The sequence below is a fragment of the Amphiura filiformis genome, chromosome 16 (genome assembly GCF_039555335.1).
Source record: "Amphiura filiformis chromosome 16, Afil_fr2py, whole genome shotgun sequence".
Classification (NCBI taxonomy): Eukaryota; Metazoa; Echinodermata; class Ophiuroidea; order Amphilepidida; family Amphiuridae; genus Amphiura; species Amphiura filiformis.
The window spans coordinates 57,090,786-57,109,476 of record NC_092643.1 but is presented as its reverse complement, the minus strand read 5'-3'; the positions used below and the strand labels follow the sequence as shown (position 1 = coordinate 57,109,476).

The window sequence follows — 18,691 nt, the reverse complement described above, 5'->3', positions numbered from 1 at the left end:
AAGCAATACAAATGACATCTGGCAAAGAAAAATTGTTTTTAAGTTATAACCAAAAACCAAAAAAACTGTCAAAATCTGTTGTATTTTAATAGGTAATCATGGTAATAGGCCTCTTTCATAGGAACTTTAATTATAATGGACTTTTCAGTACATAGTAACCAAAATAAAGAATATCAGTGCAAAAATTAAATTATATTTAGCACCACAAATGACTCTTGTGCTTGAATGTATTGCAAATTGCTAAAGTCATATGGCTGCCTTGAGTTAGATTTTGACATTTGCGGTTGCAGAGGAATCCAGAAACTTATCTCATTCAGGGCTTTAGCATGTTTAGGTTTGACATATGAATTTCTCCAATGTAATTTTGTTCAGTGAAATTGTATAGTAAATTTACTGGGCATTTATCGATTTTCTCTGACCACCATCTACTGTTCAATACAGACAAAGCAATGCAAACAACATTTCTATTGTTCGATACGAAATTCCGCACACACAGCGCTACTGGATCGGAAAACAGTTGGAAATTATTGAACATACTTTTTTGTTTTTTCGTCATAGCTCCCCAAGTATTTATTTTTATGACATTTAAAAACAACAGTAAAAACATACACATTTTCAGTTTTCTGTACATATAATATTGTGTATAAATCTTATATATTTTGATCGGAGGAAGCCGAGTCCTGTGGCCGAGTTTGTAAGCAATTTGGGCACCCATGCTTTATTTTAACCAATCAGAAAGAATTTTATATCAGCATTTGCCTAAGATTGTCAGTAAAATGATAGGGCTTTCATCCAAAATAAATAATACACGCCGGAGTATTTATACACAGAGGAGGCTGGTCACCATGGACTAAAAATGATCACGCCACGGGAAATTTGGCGAAACTTGGGAACAGAAGAAATTAAATGACGGTGGATTTTTACAAGATATAAATATAAATTTTATACTACACGATCGGTGACAAACTAAGCTTCAACAAACCCTTTTCGTCCATGAAAAACGACCTTTCCATTCAAAAGAACGGACTAAAACCCGTGCGAAATCGGCAATTTTTCAACTTTTTCAAGCCTTTTCTGACCCGAAAACAAGTCGCGCTAAAAATGAAGCTTGAGTGAACACGACAAATTCATATGGATTGTTCATCTGGTGAGTAAAGTTGCTCTTGGAAGCATCTCAAGTCCCATTACTATTAGCCTAGACACCTTTAAAGTGCTACAAATTGCAAATGCCAAAAGGCAGCTATTGTACATACAAGTTCCTTGGACTCACATTTCAATATAAAGATGTATGGTGTATACTAAAGTGTCACCAAATGTGGCTCAAAATGACATCATATCTGTTGTGAAATACAATGTAACAATTATCATGCCTTAACTTCAAAGTTTAGCCTACATCAAAAGTCATTGTAGATACACATGTTTTGGAGTGAAGCAGCATAAGAACTGCTTTTGATAGTTCTGTGTGGGTGTGTGTAGGGTGGGTGTGTGTAGAGTGGGTGTGTATGGGGGTGTCGGGGTGGATCACCAGCTATGTTGTCATGGTTGTATACTAAGATGTCACCAGATGTGGTTCAAAATGACATCATATCTGTTATGAAATGCATTCAAGTTGATCTGTATCATTGTCAAGCCTTGACTTCAAAGTTAAAGTTGCTCTTGATAGTCCTCTGTGTGTGTCGGGGGGGGGGGGTGGTGTTGGAGAGGTGGGGATGGATCACCAGCTATGTATGTTAGTGTTATAGAAGTGTTAAATACTAGTACTAAGATGTCACCAAATGTGGTTCAAATTGACATCATGCCTGTTAAAATACATCCTATCAAATTGTTCTGTATCATAATCATGTCTTGACTTCAAAGGGTCTATTAATCAACCTTCTATAATCAATTATCTAAATTCATTTTTAGGAGTGAACCTGGAGCAAGCATATTGCTCTTGAACAGTTGCATGAGCGTGTGTGTTTTGGGGTGCACTAGCAGCTATAATACCAATGCTTGGTCATAGGAATGGCAGACCATTGTTGTGATTGAAAGCAAAGTACACTACAATAGCCTAGTTTTGTTGAGAGCATTTATATTGTTCATATGACATAATTGAGCTGATTTGTTTAACATATTTTTCCTTGTGTCATTTTTCAGAGAGATTACCAACCACTGAAAACACTACCAATGAACTAGGGCAGCGCCCTCACCAGCCTTAATTCTGGAATACATTGTTAGATACATTTATCTTTATTTAACTTGTTTAATATATTCCTTGTGTCATTTTTCAGAGAGATACCATGTCTACCTTTTACCATGTCCTCAACTCTCAATGTCGGGTGAATGCACTCTGCAAGTAACGGAAGAGAATATCTACCTGTGGGACGTGTTCAACCCCAGACTCAAGCTGGTCACATGGCCATTACATGCATTGAGGAGATATGGCAGAGATAGCTCAAGATTTACATTTGAATCAGGAAGGTGAGTAGTGAAAGGGATTAGGGCTGTGGACCACTGGATTCTATTGAAAGTATGCAAAAGTTCTATAACATTTCTGTTCGCTGCGAAAATAGTGATGTAACAGGACGCGTAAAACCTTGTCTACAAGCATATATAATGTTTTGATGAAAGCTTAATCAATACGATACATGCATAAATATGCCAATATAATAGATTGGTCTTACAATAATACTTGTTTATATATGCTTGGATCTGTAATTTATTTGCTCAAACTCCATAATGGCGCCTGGATTAATTTAGCTTTCATCAGAAGCACTCTATATGCTTATAGACGAGGTTTTACGGTAATTACCATAGCGATATGTGAAAACAATTTTGAATGTATTACCCTGCACTAGACGTACATTGTAACTCTGCATGCAATATGCTCACAATTTATACGTCACTGATTCAATGATATATGTACACATAAGCTCACATCCACGAGACGTTCTAGCCATCATTCGATCGGTGAACTTGGAATAAAACTGGAATCTCCGGATTTAATATAAAAGTTTTTAAGTTTTACAGTAAAATATAAAAATTTTACTGTAATTAATCTTTCACATGGTATTTTAGTACACCATTAGACATTACAATCTTGCAAAAACTGGAAATTCAAGAAAAATTGATGGCGTCACTGTGGAGCAAAACACATATTATGGATTTAAGTATAACGGAAGCAAACCAGCATAACCATGATTCTTCTTTTTACCTTTCTAATTTACCCCAACAGGTTTTGTGAAACAGGGGAAGGTCTGTTTACTGTGAAGACCACACAAGGTGAAGCTATCTACCAGAGAGTACATACTGCATCACTAGCAATAGCAGAAGCCTTAGAAAAAGCCAGGATAGACAAAAGATATAGTCCAGATTCAGAAGTAAGTAAACATGCATGACAGAGAAAACCATAAATGTGACAGGATCTGGTCCATGGGGGCCAAAGGAGGCATTTTTGAAAATTGAGTTACTGTAATTATTACATTATACATACAATAGGCTATCATTTACTGATAACAGCAAAGGTCTAGCATACTTGGTTCTAAAGTTATGATGTTTTTTGATGTCTATTTTCTTATGTATTTTATTGTTTATTTACTCCACATTTTTACCTTTATCTCAGTTTCAAATTTGCCGCCTTTGGCCCCCATGGACCAGATCGTGTCACAAATGTGATCTGCTACCACAAAATGAGCGTAAAGTCGCAAGTTGGGAGTTTCGAGACGTCCTGGCTGCTGAGTTGATGTTCTTTGTTTGTCGCGTACCTGTGCAAGACAGTAGTATGTCCTTTGTGAATGGCCCATTGTGTCCCCATTCATAAAGGACATACAGACATAATATTAGCTTGAACAGTGCGTGTGAAACATAGAACACCAAAGCAACAGCTAGGGCATCTCGAAACTACTAACTTGCGACTTTACGCTCATTGCATGGTTGCAGGTCACAAATATGATGCATGATTAAATAGTGATATGACAAATCACCAGATTTGTTTATAAGAGTCGCCCTTTTGGGACAAGTTGGCTATGACTTTGCCAAGCCTTCTCAGCAAACTGTATTGGCTATTCCAGTTGAAATCCATACACTCCTTATGGAAGACAAAACATTAATCTTCATTTGAAGCTACACCCCACGTGGAAGCTTAAGATCATGTCTTCCATAAGGGGTTTGTGGATTTCAACTACTCATACTGATATGATGAACCCAGGAAGGAGGCTGACAAAGGGGGGGGGGGGTGAACCCTAAGTGAAATGTGCAGAGTTGTGCATAAACAACCCATTTGGGGTGAACTGCAAGTAACAGTCTCTCAGCTCCTTATATGTGATCAGATCTGGTCCAATCAGTCTAAAGTCGGCAATAATAAAACTGAGATATAGGCAAAAAGTGAGAAGAAAAAACTATAAGAATCAAAAGATATTTGGCATATAAAAGGTTCATAACTTTGCATCGAAGTATTCAAGAGACCTGGAGACCTGGGGATTCAAAATCAGTAAGCTTATGTACTAATGTGTACTGACCACGTAACTCAATTTTCAACATTTCCGACTTTGGCCTGATTGGATCAGATCAGGCCACATATCATTGCATGATATGGGACAATTTGTTTAATCCTCAATCAAGTTGTGCTACATTGAATGCTTGAGAACCAGAAAGCCAGGTTTGAAAATATACAAGTTGACAGCCAACTATTAAATTTGCCTTTGGGCACAAATTTACGCTGCGTTGAAACTATTGTCTGGTCACGTCAGAGTCATGAGCAAATCATGACCAGTGATGATTAACATTCATATGTGAAAACATCCTTACAATGATCAAGAAAAGAAAAACTTGGATCATCTATAGAGCTAAGTCAAGAATATTTTCAAGGCTTTGTTTCAAATTATACCCAGGGCTTCGTTCACCATAACCATCTCCACGTGGGTGGTGGCTGCAAACGATAAGTTTCAAATTTTCTTCAGAATTTCCAAAATTTCAGAATTGTATATTTTCATTACATATTTGGAATCGGCATGAAAAATGCAATAATATGAGTACAAACAAGCCTAGTATTGGTTCAGTGGTTCTTGAGATTGCTCTTGATATTTTGAGAAAATATCTCAAAAGTTTTATGTTGAAGCTTATGGCCAGCATGCAAAGAGTTCAGCAATAACTTTGATATATTTTGTTATTGTTCTTATCGCAAAACTTCTGCAGAAATGTTTGAATCACTTTATTTAACTTATGTATAGGCTATTCCAGTTGAAATCCATACACCCCCTATGGAAGACATGACCTTAATCTCCCACACAGGGAGTGTGAATTTCAAATGGGGTAACCTGAATGAGTAACTTAATTTGAAATCTACACCCCCTGTGTGGGTGATTAAGGTAATGTCTTCCACAAGGGGTGTATGGATTTCAACCAGAACAGCCCATTGCAAAGAAAACACAGAGATTTGCTTCAAATAGTGTGTGCCAAAACTCTTCGTCTGTCGATTAACAACAGCAAGATGTATAAATGGAATCAATGACAGAAAATTGTAGCTATTTCATCTTATATCACGTATGGATAATAATGTGATGTAATCGAACAAAATGAAGCGGTTTTTGAGAAAATTGATTTTGAAATATGACATAACAAGCACGTATAATCCTGTTTCATGCTATTGTTTATGGGATACGACAAGTTTTGATATCTCAGAAGCTATTGATTCAATTTTGATTGGAGTGTTAGTAACATTTGTGTTTAAGGTAAACCTGTCATAAGTTTATGAATATTCAACGTTGATCTCATTTTGATTGAGAACATCTCTATATCATATGATTGTCGCTTTTTTGACAAGACTGCTGTAAAAATGGAAATTTTGTGTGCGATTTTTTTTTCACGCTTTATACCAAATATGAACTTTCAATACATTGGCAGATACACAAATGGAATATATTTGTATTATGTTATTTTTGCGGTGGTATGCGAAAAGCCCGAAAATAAATGTAGGGCAAAAGTTTCTACTTTTACAGTAAAATATGAAGTATTAATGTTGACATGAATACATAACCATCAGGTTTGAATTTGGCACTTTTTTGTGCATCAACAATAACTAGAAAAGTATTGGGTGCAGGGGTATATAAACTTGATAATTCCCTACTTTTTGGTATGGGGAAAAAAGAACTTGTTGAAGTTATGGAAGAAAAAGCCTTTTACCCATCAAAAAACATGTCATGTCATTGCAATCTAAACAATTCTTGAAAATTGAAGTATATGGAAACAATTCTGTATAAATAGAATGTTTAGAACTATAACAAATCTTTAAATGGCAGAAATATGGCAGAATTCTCAATAGTTTCTGTCCATTCACATGGTTGTCAATGGAGCAGATAGTGTTATTTACTCCCACTTCCGATTGCCTAATAACAATCTTGCTGCATTATTTTCCTTTATCCAGATGAAGGTTTATGGTCCAATGGCATCAGCGATGTCTAACAATTCATCTCCAAGTAATAAGCCTATATCTTCACACAATGTATCACCAAGCAGCCAACATAGCATCAGGAGAACGCCACATATGATGCAAAAAGCTGCTTCATTTCATCTACCACTAGGTAAGTCTTATAGGATGCTGCAAAAAGCTGTGCCATTTCATCTACCACTAGATAAGAGTCTTTATTACAGCATGCTGCAAAAAGCAACAGAATTTCATTTACCACTGGCATGTATAGTGCATTTGGCTTCCTCAAGACAGGTGTCCATGTGTGATTTACACATGCCTTCAAAGATGATGTATCGATCTGTAGGACACTGTCACTTCGCTCTGCATCGCATGTTGCATATGCACCACCTTCAATCATGTTTGTATCAAATGCACACTTAACTGTCTTGAGGAAGGGAAATGGATAAAACTACTGCTCAGTGCCAGAAGTGGGTAAGTGCAATAGCTGCCATGTGTAGCTGCCATGCGGTTGAGTGCAATGTACTGTGTGTAAATTGCCAAATGTTCACAGGGCAGCTATTGTGCTAACCAACTTCTGGCACTCACTGTGTCCTCTCAAATAAAAACCCTGGTAATGTCACTTTTCAAACTATTGGATATGTATACTCATGGACAGGAATTGAAAACGCCCTCTTTACATGTTTTTTGGTGTAAAAGCATCCGTTTTTATTCTTCTCCTTACATAATGATTGAATTCTTAATAAAAACTTATTTCTTGACTTTGCATTGTAGATTCTCCAACTAAAAAACCCTATGCAGTTTTCACCTCATCGCCTCGGTCATCACAGGCTATGAGAGTCAAGATCAGTCCTTCACATAGTCAAGGGGAGTCAGACAGTGGGGTGGATGTAGGGAGTATAGAGACCAATACACCAACTAGTGAAACAACAGAGAGGTCTAGCCCTGCCTCTATTAACAGATTAAGAATAGGTGAGTATGATGTAGGATATTCCAGTTGAAATCCACACTCCCTCTGTGGTTGATTTAGCTATAGTTTTCGGCAAGGTTCTTCAGCGGTCTTCATCACATGGACACCTCATTAGCCAATCATCACTGATCATGCTGCGTACCAACACATGACATAGTTCTTTTTACATGATAATCAGGAAGAGCAGTTGGACACCGCTGCTGTTGTCAAATACTATAGTCTTTCACAGAGGGAGTATGGGTTTCAAATTAAATAGACAATTGAAATGTTAAGCCATATACAGGGGAGCCCTATGTGATGGCCGCCCCTACCCTGCTGAAGATAGAGTTTCATAAAAATGTTTTAACAAAAGGTAATTTGACTTTTGGCAAATATTGACAATCATAGTTAACAATCAATTTTGTTTTGAATTGAATGAACTTAATATCAAAGAAATTACCATCAATGTCGGCAAGAAGTGATAAATTTTTGTCATGTTGAAAATAATGTATGCCATTGTATCAAAATTAAAAGTAAATCTCAAATCTATTGTGAGTCTCAACACAAGCATCCTGACACACTTTGTTTTGTCACCAGTTGAACATTCTCTAATGTACAAGATCGATAATCACAAGACGCTCTAAGCAAACATCATCGCTAATTAAACACTGAAGGCATCCTCAATAGACATGTTCAGCAAATATTTGATTTGATGAACGACGAAGAGGATACGCGTCAATAGCTCGGTAGTTAATAAGGTGGATGTAGGAATATCAAGGGCCCTTGTGATACAATCCAGGAGAAGAGTAGGCATATAGACACTGCTCTTCATAGCTTTGCAGTGTATAGCCCGTTATTATTTGCTCTGGTGAACATCCAGGATGGAGGATGATAGCAGTTTGTTCAACATTGGGCTGTTTCGGTTGAAATCTACACCCCCTATGGAAGACACAGCCTTAATTGTTCCCACAGGGGGTGTGGATTTCAAATTGGGTTACCTGTATGGGTGACTCTATTTGAAATCTACACCCCCTGTGTGGGTGATTAATGTTATGTCTTCCATAGGGTGTATGGATTTCAACTGGAATAACACAATGGTTTAGTTAACTGATTGATGCACAGGGGGTGCCCTTCATGTATAAATCATGGGTCTTAGGAGTTACTGTAATAGTTGTTTCTCTGAATGTTATCATATTTTTTATAGATATTGAATCTCAATTTTGATATCTTTCATATTATTACATGTAAGTTGCAATCTTCTTATGGCAATGATATTGTTTAAGTTATCACTAGGATCCACAACGTGTTCATCAGGGGCACAATTCTATAACCCAATACATTTGTACATTTATTGAATGACCTTTGAAACAATGTAGGTACAAAAACTCATACTCTGCAACTTACGGTCAAATTTTGCACTATGATTGTTTAATTGAGGTTATTGAACTATGCCATTGAGATGAGGCCTTTGTGGCCCATAGTGTATACAGTTGATCTCCAGCTTCTTGAGATACAGGTCAATATATCAGTGTTGCTTTTTTGCTTAAGTTTAACTTAACTTTATATTAAGTAATCGGTTTGAAATTATACTGAGAGTTTCTCCCCTGTTACCATGGTTACAACCCCCCTAATCTACTTTCCCATCCTACTTTTTTGTCACTTTATTCATGATAGAGACACAACTTATCTGGGGTGATTGGCAAACATTAATCAAAGAGTGTGTAAGCTACTTGAGTTTTATAGGTATCTTTATTACGAGGCAATCACAACATTGCTAGCGTGGGTACATCAGTATTTACTTGGTACGATTTAGTCGTGTCAGATTAGGAAACCTTTTACTCGAGTGTGCAAATAGTATGAGTGATAATTGTATGTGTTTTATCCGATTACATCGGATGGGAGCGTGGGACTCAATTGTAATGATTATGGCACTTATTAGCTTCAATGATGAGTAACTTAGCCTTTATGGAGGCCTACATTGTATCTTTCATGTAAATCTCCTGTTTTTGGTAAAAGCAACATGCATATAGCACCATTGGGCTATTCCATTTAAAATCCACACTACCCCTGCTGAAGATTTGGGAAATATCTTCCATAGGGGGTAGTATGATTTTCAATTGGCAGCTATATTTGAATTTCTTACACCCTCTGAGAAAAATTCAACCTGATCCGTCCACTGAGGGAGGGTGAGTTTCAAATGGAGCTGCTAATGTGTTCATTCCATTTGAAATTCATACTCCCTGTGTGGAAGATAGTTCTAAAATCTTCCACAGGGGGATTGTGGATTTCATTTGGAATAGCCCAATTTTTATGCAGAAGGTTTTAACTTAGTGAGAATTATGAGGAAAAAATAGCAGCTTTCAGGGGTGGGAAGGGACTTGTTATCTGCAAGATATACTTCTGAATCCAGGTCAATAGGGATGGGGTGAGTTGTAGGAGGTGCAATTATCATTCTGGTATGGATGTGAGGGTAAATATTTATCTCTTTCATGGTTTACAGGAAGTTGGTGTTGGAATACATGTGACAAAGAACACACCTACTCAAATTGTCAATTTTATTACTCTTCCATAGAAGCACTGCATTGTAGGTATAGCAATATAGTTTCTTGAAATTCAACAAGCTATTCCAGTTGAAATCCATACACCCCCTTAATTTCCCACACAGGGAATGTGAATTTCAAATGGGAATACCTGAACGGGTGACTCTATTTGAAATCTACACCCCCTGTAGCTCCCTGTGTTTCCTTTGTCAAAGACTACTCACAAATTTAGGGGGACACAAGCCACGAGTCACAAACCGCGATGCCCCACGAATAGTGAGCGGAGCGAGCAGCGAGAGGAGCGTACCCACTATGGTTTCCAAGAGTGTGTGGTTCCCAGTAGTTTATCTCCCTATGGATATATAGGTACATGGTCTGTAGCACAGACTATTTCCTGTGTGGGTAATGTAAGGTAATGTCTTCCATAGGATGTGTTTGGATTTCAACAAGAATAGCCCATCTCATAATGTACAATTGGACTCGGAGAAAAGTTACTGAATGAACACTATAAAATCACACATATTCAGTTCAAAAGTTATTTAAATGGGAAAAAATCTTGCCATAGAATTACAAATTAGGAGTACACTATTTACACGTTGGGCAAGAATTTTCTGGGAAAAAAATCTGTAAAGAGTTTGAAATGCAAAATGAATTAGTATATCTCATTGTGGCATAATGTATGTGCATCCTTTTGCTCTGAAATTGGCAATCTTAAATTTGTACAAGATTGGAGTTCTCGACAATTTGCAATGTCATAATTATGCGCTTCTCGATAGAATGATCAAACGCTTGAGAATGAACCTAGTCATGATTGCAATTACCTTGATGTGTGTTACCAGTAATGTATGAGATGGTTTAGTCTTAATTGGAACATGGGGATATGCACAGAGATGAGAAAAAAGTGGGTGACATGGTTTAATCTTGAGCATCCAATTCCATTTGGATACCAATAATCGGCAATTGCTAGAGATTTATGGAAAATATTTGCTTCATATTGATAGCAATATTGTGAATGAATGTAGCATTGGTTGTAATCAAGTTGTGCCAGCTCCTTATAATTATAGATCATTAAACAAGATTGAAGATAGCGATGGAATGACTCTATTCTGTATATGGCAGCCATTTTACCAATCTATATGAGGATAGCTTTGCTCTTATCAAAGTAGATTATTATGAGGATATGAACAGTGGCAGTACCATATGGGTTTGGGTTTGCCCCTCTTCCAGTTGTGCCCCTCCCCTCCAGTCAGAACCTAAAAATCATGGAAAATGTCACCCTTTTGGGCAAATATGCAAACTTTTCAGATTTGTAGCCTCCATATTTCACTTACCCCTCCCCATTGCTCCCTTCAAAAAATATTGCTGCCACCATGGACTTCTCACGGTAATGAAGAAGCACCACTTGGATATGCCTGTGTATAACATGAAAACTTTTTTAAAGTACCATATAAAAATAGCTTCTGAAACACCCCTTGTTTGGGAATGTGTGAAATGATGTAAATTATGCAGAGGATGTTACCTTGATGTTTTTATCATCTTGACATAATTTAGCACCTACAGTTTAACCATCTCCACACGGGTGTCATCTGCAGACGACAAGTTTCAATTTTTTTTTTAATTCAAAAATGTCAGTGTTGTACATTTTCATGACCATATTTGGAATCAGTATGCAAAACGCATAAAAATGAGTACAAACAGGCCTAGTATTGGTTCAGAGGTTCTTGAGATAGCTCTTGATATTTTGAGAAAATATCTCAAAACTTGGACTTTTTATGTTGAAGCAGTGGTTGAAGCATATTACCAGCACACAGATAGTTTAAGTCAGTCCTTGTGTTATGAGATGGATCTGTCTAGTCCATATTGATTGCTAAATGTGTTATTCTCTGCACCAAAACATGTGAAATGGAGGCAGAATATTTCACACATTAACCTTACGGAAGTAAATTTGACTTTAGAGTATTTTAAAGTAGTTTTCATGGAAAGAGTATAAGATAAATTTCTCATGATTAACTTAAAGGGATGTGTAGAGATTGTCTTTACTGAATATGACTGAGGCAATTGTTGGTCTATCATATCAATGCTTGCTAATGTTTGTATGTTATAAGGTGAAATGTGATTGCCTTGCCCCATCTTTTTCAGATTAAAAACTTGAAGTGACTTTAAGATTGGTTATATAATTATAACATTAGTTCCCAGTTCATATTTAATTGCAGGGGTGAAAGAACTATAACAAGTTAAAATTGCAAACTTAAGAAAAGCTTGGAAAGTTTGGGAAAAAAAGTGTTGGTCTGTATGAAAATCTGCATGAAAAGGGTAGAGAGAACTTGGTTCTTTCTTAGAACCCTCTTCTTTTCAGCTGCCCTGTATAGAACAGGGATGTAAATTCTCCGTAAATTTACGGAATTCCGTAATTTTGTAGATTTGACAAAATTTTCCGTATTTTCCCGTTATTTCGTGATTTTTTCCGTTTTTTTCTGTATCTTTTTAATTTTCCGAAATGTTTTTTTAATGCCGCAAATCACTGTCTGGCAAAATAAATTAATAAGTAAATCGCCATCATTTGTCGTCTCTCTTACATTTGTACAACCTCTGTTACCAGTTTCATGTGGAACGATAATACACAAGTACATATGTGAAAGCGAGAATGGAATGGCTGTACAAGAGACCAATTCAAAATCAAAGATGGCGATCACGATCAAAACATTGTGTGTACCGAGCGAGTAATATTGTGCTGTAATTTAAAGGAGTATTAAATTAAAGGAGTATTTACATGACGATTTACTGCCATTTTACCCCACGATTACAGCTTCCTAAGGGCTCTAAACATGCAGAAACCCTACAGCTTGAGCTGGGGCCTTCACCCCTCGACCCCACCAGGGCCTTTGCCCTGGACCCACCAGAGGCCCTTGCGGGCCCCTGGACCCCACGCCGTATGGGCTTCGCGCCTCCGGCGCTCGCCACTGTCACTCTCCTTAACAATTTACTTCTAATATTTTCTGTAATTTTTTCAAAGCATCATTTACATCCCTGATAGAAATACCAAACAAAATTGTTTCACTTGCCCAAGATCGCAATAGTTGGAGAAAGCTTGTAGTCGCCTGCACCGCAGCCGACTGATGATGACGATGTGTGTAACCCTAGCCTAACCCTAATCCCAATTCTTAACCCTAATATATCCTGTCCTAAACTGTAAACCTTAAATCATAAAACACTCGGGTGCAAAGGCATTTCACATAAATTTAGGAATTCTTGACAATATTCTTTCTTATAAAAAATCTCAATGAGCTGTGATGAAGCAAAATCTGAAGTAGATATTAATGTGAGTTTTGGTAAAAAAAATCCTAAATTTGTGCCAGATCTGTGTGAACCAAATCACTTGTAATTTTTGAATAAGAATAAAGCTTGCAAAATAAGACTCATCATCGGCAGAACAAATACAGGAAGTGCGTGTTTAAACTTGAGTTGAGATACGTTTTTTGCTTGATTGCACGGCAATTATATTTCACATCAACCGTTTTGATAGTAATTAATTTTCCTCAATAGTTAGATGTAAAGAGAGTATTCAATTATAGTGAAATAATTAACTGCTGAAGGCTTACTTTGATATAAAACAATACTATGAGAACTAGGGTTAATCACTCACTGATTTCAAATTATTTATCCGCAATGCTTATCATAGCTGTAATTCGGCAAATTTGATAGCATATATAGTCCATTGAACACGGAACTCATTTCAAATTATTGATACACCAGCGGCATCTCTCAGTCAAATCTGCAAATTACAACCATTATCAGGATGCATGTTGGCTTTGTTTGACTAGCAACCAATTTGGCATAAAAATTGACAGATCTGGAGCAAATAATGAACTTTTTTTCTTGTGTTCTTAGACTAACAATGTTGGTTGAATTGTGTTATTAGGCAAAAGTAATATCAAAATTGTCATGGAGATAAATGTAGTGTCAGATTTGCTTAATATGTAGTTTGTATTTCTGACAAGTTTTTTTTAGCTGACCCCATTTGAAATTCACACTCCCTGTGTGGAAGATTAAGTTTATGACTTCCATAGTATGGATGATGGATTTCGGCAAAGTCCCAATACAAGTATGTAATCTTCCTTATTGTTCCTATCAATTTTCAATATCCAAATCAATATATTATTGAAAAATAACACTTTAAAGTTTTACAAAAGTTCAATCTACAAATCATATACTTTGAAAACGTGCTTGATTTATTGTTGTTAATGAGTTATGTATGTTTTACAAAAGTGTTGTTGTTTCAGCCCTCTTTACAACATAACTCAAGAACCACAGAACCTACAAAAGTATATCTGTGATATTTGAATTCTTCGACATGCTCGCTATGAAATAATCAATGCAATTTTTGCCAAAGCTCACTACCATTCGCAAGATGCTGTGAACTAATAGTTGCTGACCTTAAGAAAAACATGGATGTGTGCTTGGTGCAGTGACTAGAGAACTTGCTTCTAGTGCACAAATTAATGCAAATTTAATTTTTTCCATGGTATTTTGAGTTTGCAAATGAATCATGAGAATGCTTTGTCCTTTGGAGGGGACATTAGCTGTTTGTCTTGTTTACAGAGAGTCACAACTGTAAGAACCTCAAATTTAAGATATGCATTGTGCTGTTTGTTTTCAATACTGAACACAAGTTTTACAAAATACATGTGGTCTTATAAGCAACATACATTTGACAAATTCAATCAAAATTTAATCAACAGTCAGCGAACCATTAGTTTTACACAGCAATTTTTACAGTGTATATCAGAGGTAAGTTTAGGGAGTTAGGTTAGGTAGTAAATTAGTAACAATTGAAATTGAAATACATTTTGATTTATATCCCACTTGTTAAATTAAGAACATGATCAAGCGTTATGAGTGGAATTTGCCGTCGGCCATGTTGCCAATTACATCCTCTCAGCTTTTCAACTTTCAAATTAAAATTGAAGTATTTGATATATAGAAATAGATTTAAATAGGAAATTTTTTATTAATCTCAAGTTTTCTGTTTTTAGTGTTATGTGCGAAAGGAAAGTAAATATTTGGTTTCAAGGGGAAATTCAATTAGATTGGCAAAGATAAATATATCCTGAATTGTATAATAGATTGAAAAGAAAAATGCAGTTATTGGAAAGGTTTGTTATAAACTAAAATTGGTTTGTTGAGTTTCTTGTCACCTGGGAACATACGGAGATTGATTGAGACGGAAGCTGAGAAATTGAATGGATGTAATGGACTTATGTATTATATATATGTATAAAATACTTTTGTTAGGATACATGGTATGCTATTGTATAATAGATTTATTGCATATTTCAAATTCACAGACATTTCTGTCTTACGAAGATACATGGTATGAAATGTAATTGATTTATTGTATATCTTAAATTCACAGAAATTGTGTAGGTGCTGGATTCAAACATCTGAAACTATCTGTTTTGAGGTCATTGTGGGAAATCGGAGGGGCTTGTTTTGGGCAGAGGTGATTTTCTGAGGGAGTATGAGCTCCTGAGGAAAAATACTAAGGCCCAACACAAACCCCATAGATTTTTGCGCAATGACCTTAAAACGGATGGTGCAAAGTTATTATTTAGAGGTTAATAACTGCGCATCGGTTTTTTGGAGGGCATTGTGAAAAATCTAAACATTTTGCCTTTGGAACCGAGGAATATCCCGAGGCGCAGCCCCGAGGGATATTCCGAGGTCCAAAGCAAAATGTTTAGATTTTTCACAATGCCCGACATATAACCGATGCAAAGTTATTAACCTCATTCATAACCGTCACTTTGATCTTTTAACTTTACAAAATAACACAAAATTTTCCTCAAAAGTTTGTAAAAATAAACAATTTTTACATCTTCCCTTTCCCAAAATCGATCAGGCTAAAACAAAACGACCAATAACAAAAAGTGCGATCAGAATCTGTGCAAATATGGTAGCGCGCAATCCAAATCGGCAGCCAGCGTGCGCGCAATTCGTTGGACGCTGTCACGGCGCTTAGAAGTCAATTGTGTGCGACATTGGAACAATTACGCATTTTGCGGTCAATTGTGAGATATTAATGACCTCGATTTGCGTTCGCGTTTTCACAAAATAATAAAATATGATTGGATCGCACGCATCGCGTTTATTAATGAGGTTATGAATGTCATTCATTACTGCCATTTAACAAATTTGTTTCATGAAAATAACACAATTTTTTGCTTAAAAGACTATTGAAAATGTATCTTCCGTTCACTGTTTTAATTCGCATTTGATACGCGATCAACAAGTATGCGGGCTTACGTGTTATGAAATGAAATGCAAACAGGGGTTATTTATGTGTGAGATTGGAACAATTATACACTTTGAGGTCAATTGTGAAATATTAATGACCTCTATTTGCGTTTGCGTGTTTACAAATAATATAATATGATTGGATCACATGCATCGTCCATATTCATGAGGTTATGAATATGACACTTAATACTCGAATATCCAACTAGTTTGCCTTTAAAGTACAATGCAGGTAGCAGGAGTTTAATATATCACTGTAATGAATTGATTCTTAAACTGTACTGACTTCTTTAATTGCTAATTACTCTGAGTTTCCATGATTAGGTTTCTTTGAGGAGCAATCCAAAATAAAATGAGTTTCATTTTTGGATGAACAACACAGAAATTGATTAAGAATAGTAATTTTACACGAGTTGATTGAAGATGATCCAATCTGCTTTAATAGGTCTCCGTGGAAACATTGTAGGGCTAGTTGATTCAATAATTATGGTACTGCTGAAAAATGATTGAAAAAACTATTAATGATGAATCCCAATTGCAGCTTGGATAGTTACCTGCATCATATACTTACAATTTTTTCAGTGCCTTTTTCAAACTTTAATTGCTGCTTTAAAATTCAGAGCTAATTAAAGTAATATTGAGTTTTAGGAAGCATAATTTGAACACTTAACAAATACAAAATAATTCAATTCAATTCATGAAACATTTATTTCACAGCTTCCAAAATACATGATATAATGACAAATGCCATAATTTGCAAACCAATTACATGCAAAACAAAGTAGTGTATCCGATCACACGCCCACTGATGACAGTCAAATGCGATCATGTTAAAACAAACAACCTATTTAAAGGCAAGAGACAGGACAAAAGTGGGCCTGAGACAAGATTTAATAAGGGGGCATCAATGAAAAACCTGAAAAAAGTTGTGGGGAAACATGCGTGGAGCAAGCGAATAATGCATTTGATGCCCTTGTGTAAAACAATTGTACAGTGTTAAAGGCTCAAAAGGAGGTTCGTAAAAATCATCGAAATTCAGATTTTGGCACCTTAGTGCTAACATAGCTTGCTAGTGGTTAAACCTAAAGCCATGAAGGCTTTAGGTTTGTAAAATAATTGTACAGTGTTAAAGGCCTATTCAGTGATTTGCTCAAAAGGAGGTTCGTAAAAATCATTGAAATTCAGATTTTGGGACCTTTGTTAATGTTATGTGCTAACATAGCTTGCTAGTGGTTAAACCTAAGCCATGTATCATTGACAAAGTAAGAAATTTTTCATGAATCTGTAATTTCTCTACTTTATCAGAGAAATTAGATGCATATATTTGAATAGGGTTTCAACTTTAGTCAATATTGCTGTTTTCCTTGTTTTTTGCCAAATTTTTTACTTCAAAAATCCCTAATGTCAATTTTGATGACTTATCCTTCACTTCTAGGCAATTTATACACAATTTTATTTTTAGCACTTTTACTGGAATCACTAAATATGCCTTAAAGTGAAAGAATTACCACACAGCTATGGATCAACATGAACTTGGGAAGTAGCCTGGGAAGTAGCAGCAAAAGTTGTTTAATGTTCGCAAAGTTTTTAAACAAGTTATATGATTTAAAACAGAAGAGTAAGACTTGTAAAATTTACTCAGATGGTTGACAGTGTATTCCTTAAAATATCTACCCTTTCATAACTTTATGAAAATTGAACAGCAAAGAAATAATTCATACTGCAGCACAGTGTATAAATATTTTGATAAAAGTTCCACTCTAGCTTCTTAGTTACATATGTGTGAGTGATTATTAATGTTCTGCATGCTAGCCATAAGCTTCAACATAAAAAGTCCCAAGTTTCAGTTATTTTCTCAAAATATCAAGAGCTATCTCAAAAACCACTGAACCAATACTAGGCTTGTTTGTACTCATTTTAATGCATTTTTCATGCTGATTCCAAATATGGTCATAAAAAAGTACAACTCTGAAATTTTATGAATTTTCAAAAAAAATTGGAATGTATCGTCTGCATTCTACAGACTCAACACCGGTGTGGTGAGGGTTAAGTTTATATTCAAACTCCTTGGAAAATAGAAGGGACTGACTTCTTGTTTTTAAAATAGCAAACTGCAAAACCATCTATCAAATTGGTTTTAACCCAAAGTAAACTATAGAAGTGCCAATCAGCGCTACAAAGTCATAAACTTATACCTCAAAACCGCACTAAAAACAATGCAAGTGTAGAAAAACCGAAACTTATTTCAGAGAAAATATCGATTAGGTGTCTATGGTTTCATCTACCTATAGGTGATCTAGTTTCATGAGCTGAAACTTAATTCACCTTAATTTATACAAATTGGGTCTTGTTATTTCGACATTGACTATTTTACTTGCGGGAATGACTACAGTTTCAATCTGAGGCCGTGGTTGTTAGAATAAATTTGATAGTGTGTATTGATCATGTAGGTATCAGGTTTGAAAGAGGTAACATTTTAACCGACCTGTAGGGTCCTATTTTTAA

The 18,691-nt window shown here is 35.9% G+C and overlaps 1 protein-coding gene across 1 annotated transcript in view; it reads left to right on the top strand.

Moving 5' to 3' along the window:
• LOC140136248 (docking protein 5-like) overlaps window positions 1-18,691 on the top strand; it is a 203,851-nt gene that overhangs the window by 166,928 nt on the left and 18,232 nt on the right. Inside the window, exons 5-8 of the mRNA XM_072157969.1 lie at window positions 2,271-2,460; window positions 3,215-3,359; window positions 6,401-6,557; window positions 7,178-7,375. Of these exons, the coding sequence (XP_072014070.1) occupies window positions 2,271-2,460; window positions 3,215-3,359; window positions 6,401-6,557; window positions 7,178-7,375 (690 nt within the window). The remainder of the gene's footprint in view (window positions 1-2,270; window positions 2,461-3,214; window positions 3,360-6,400; window positions 6,558-7,177; window positions 7,376-18,691) is intronic.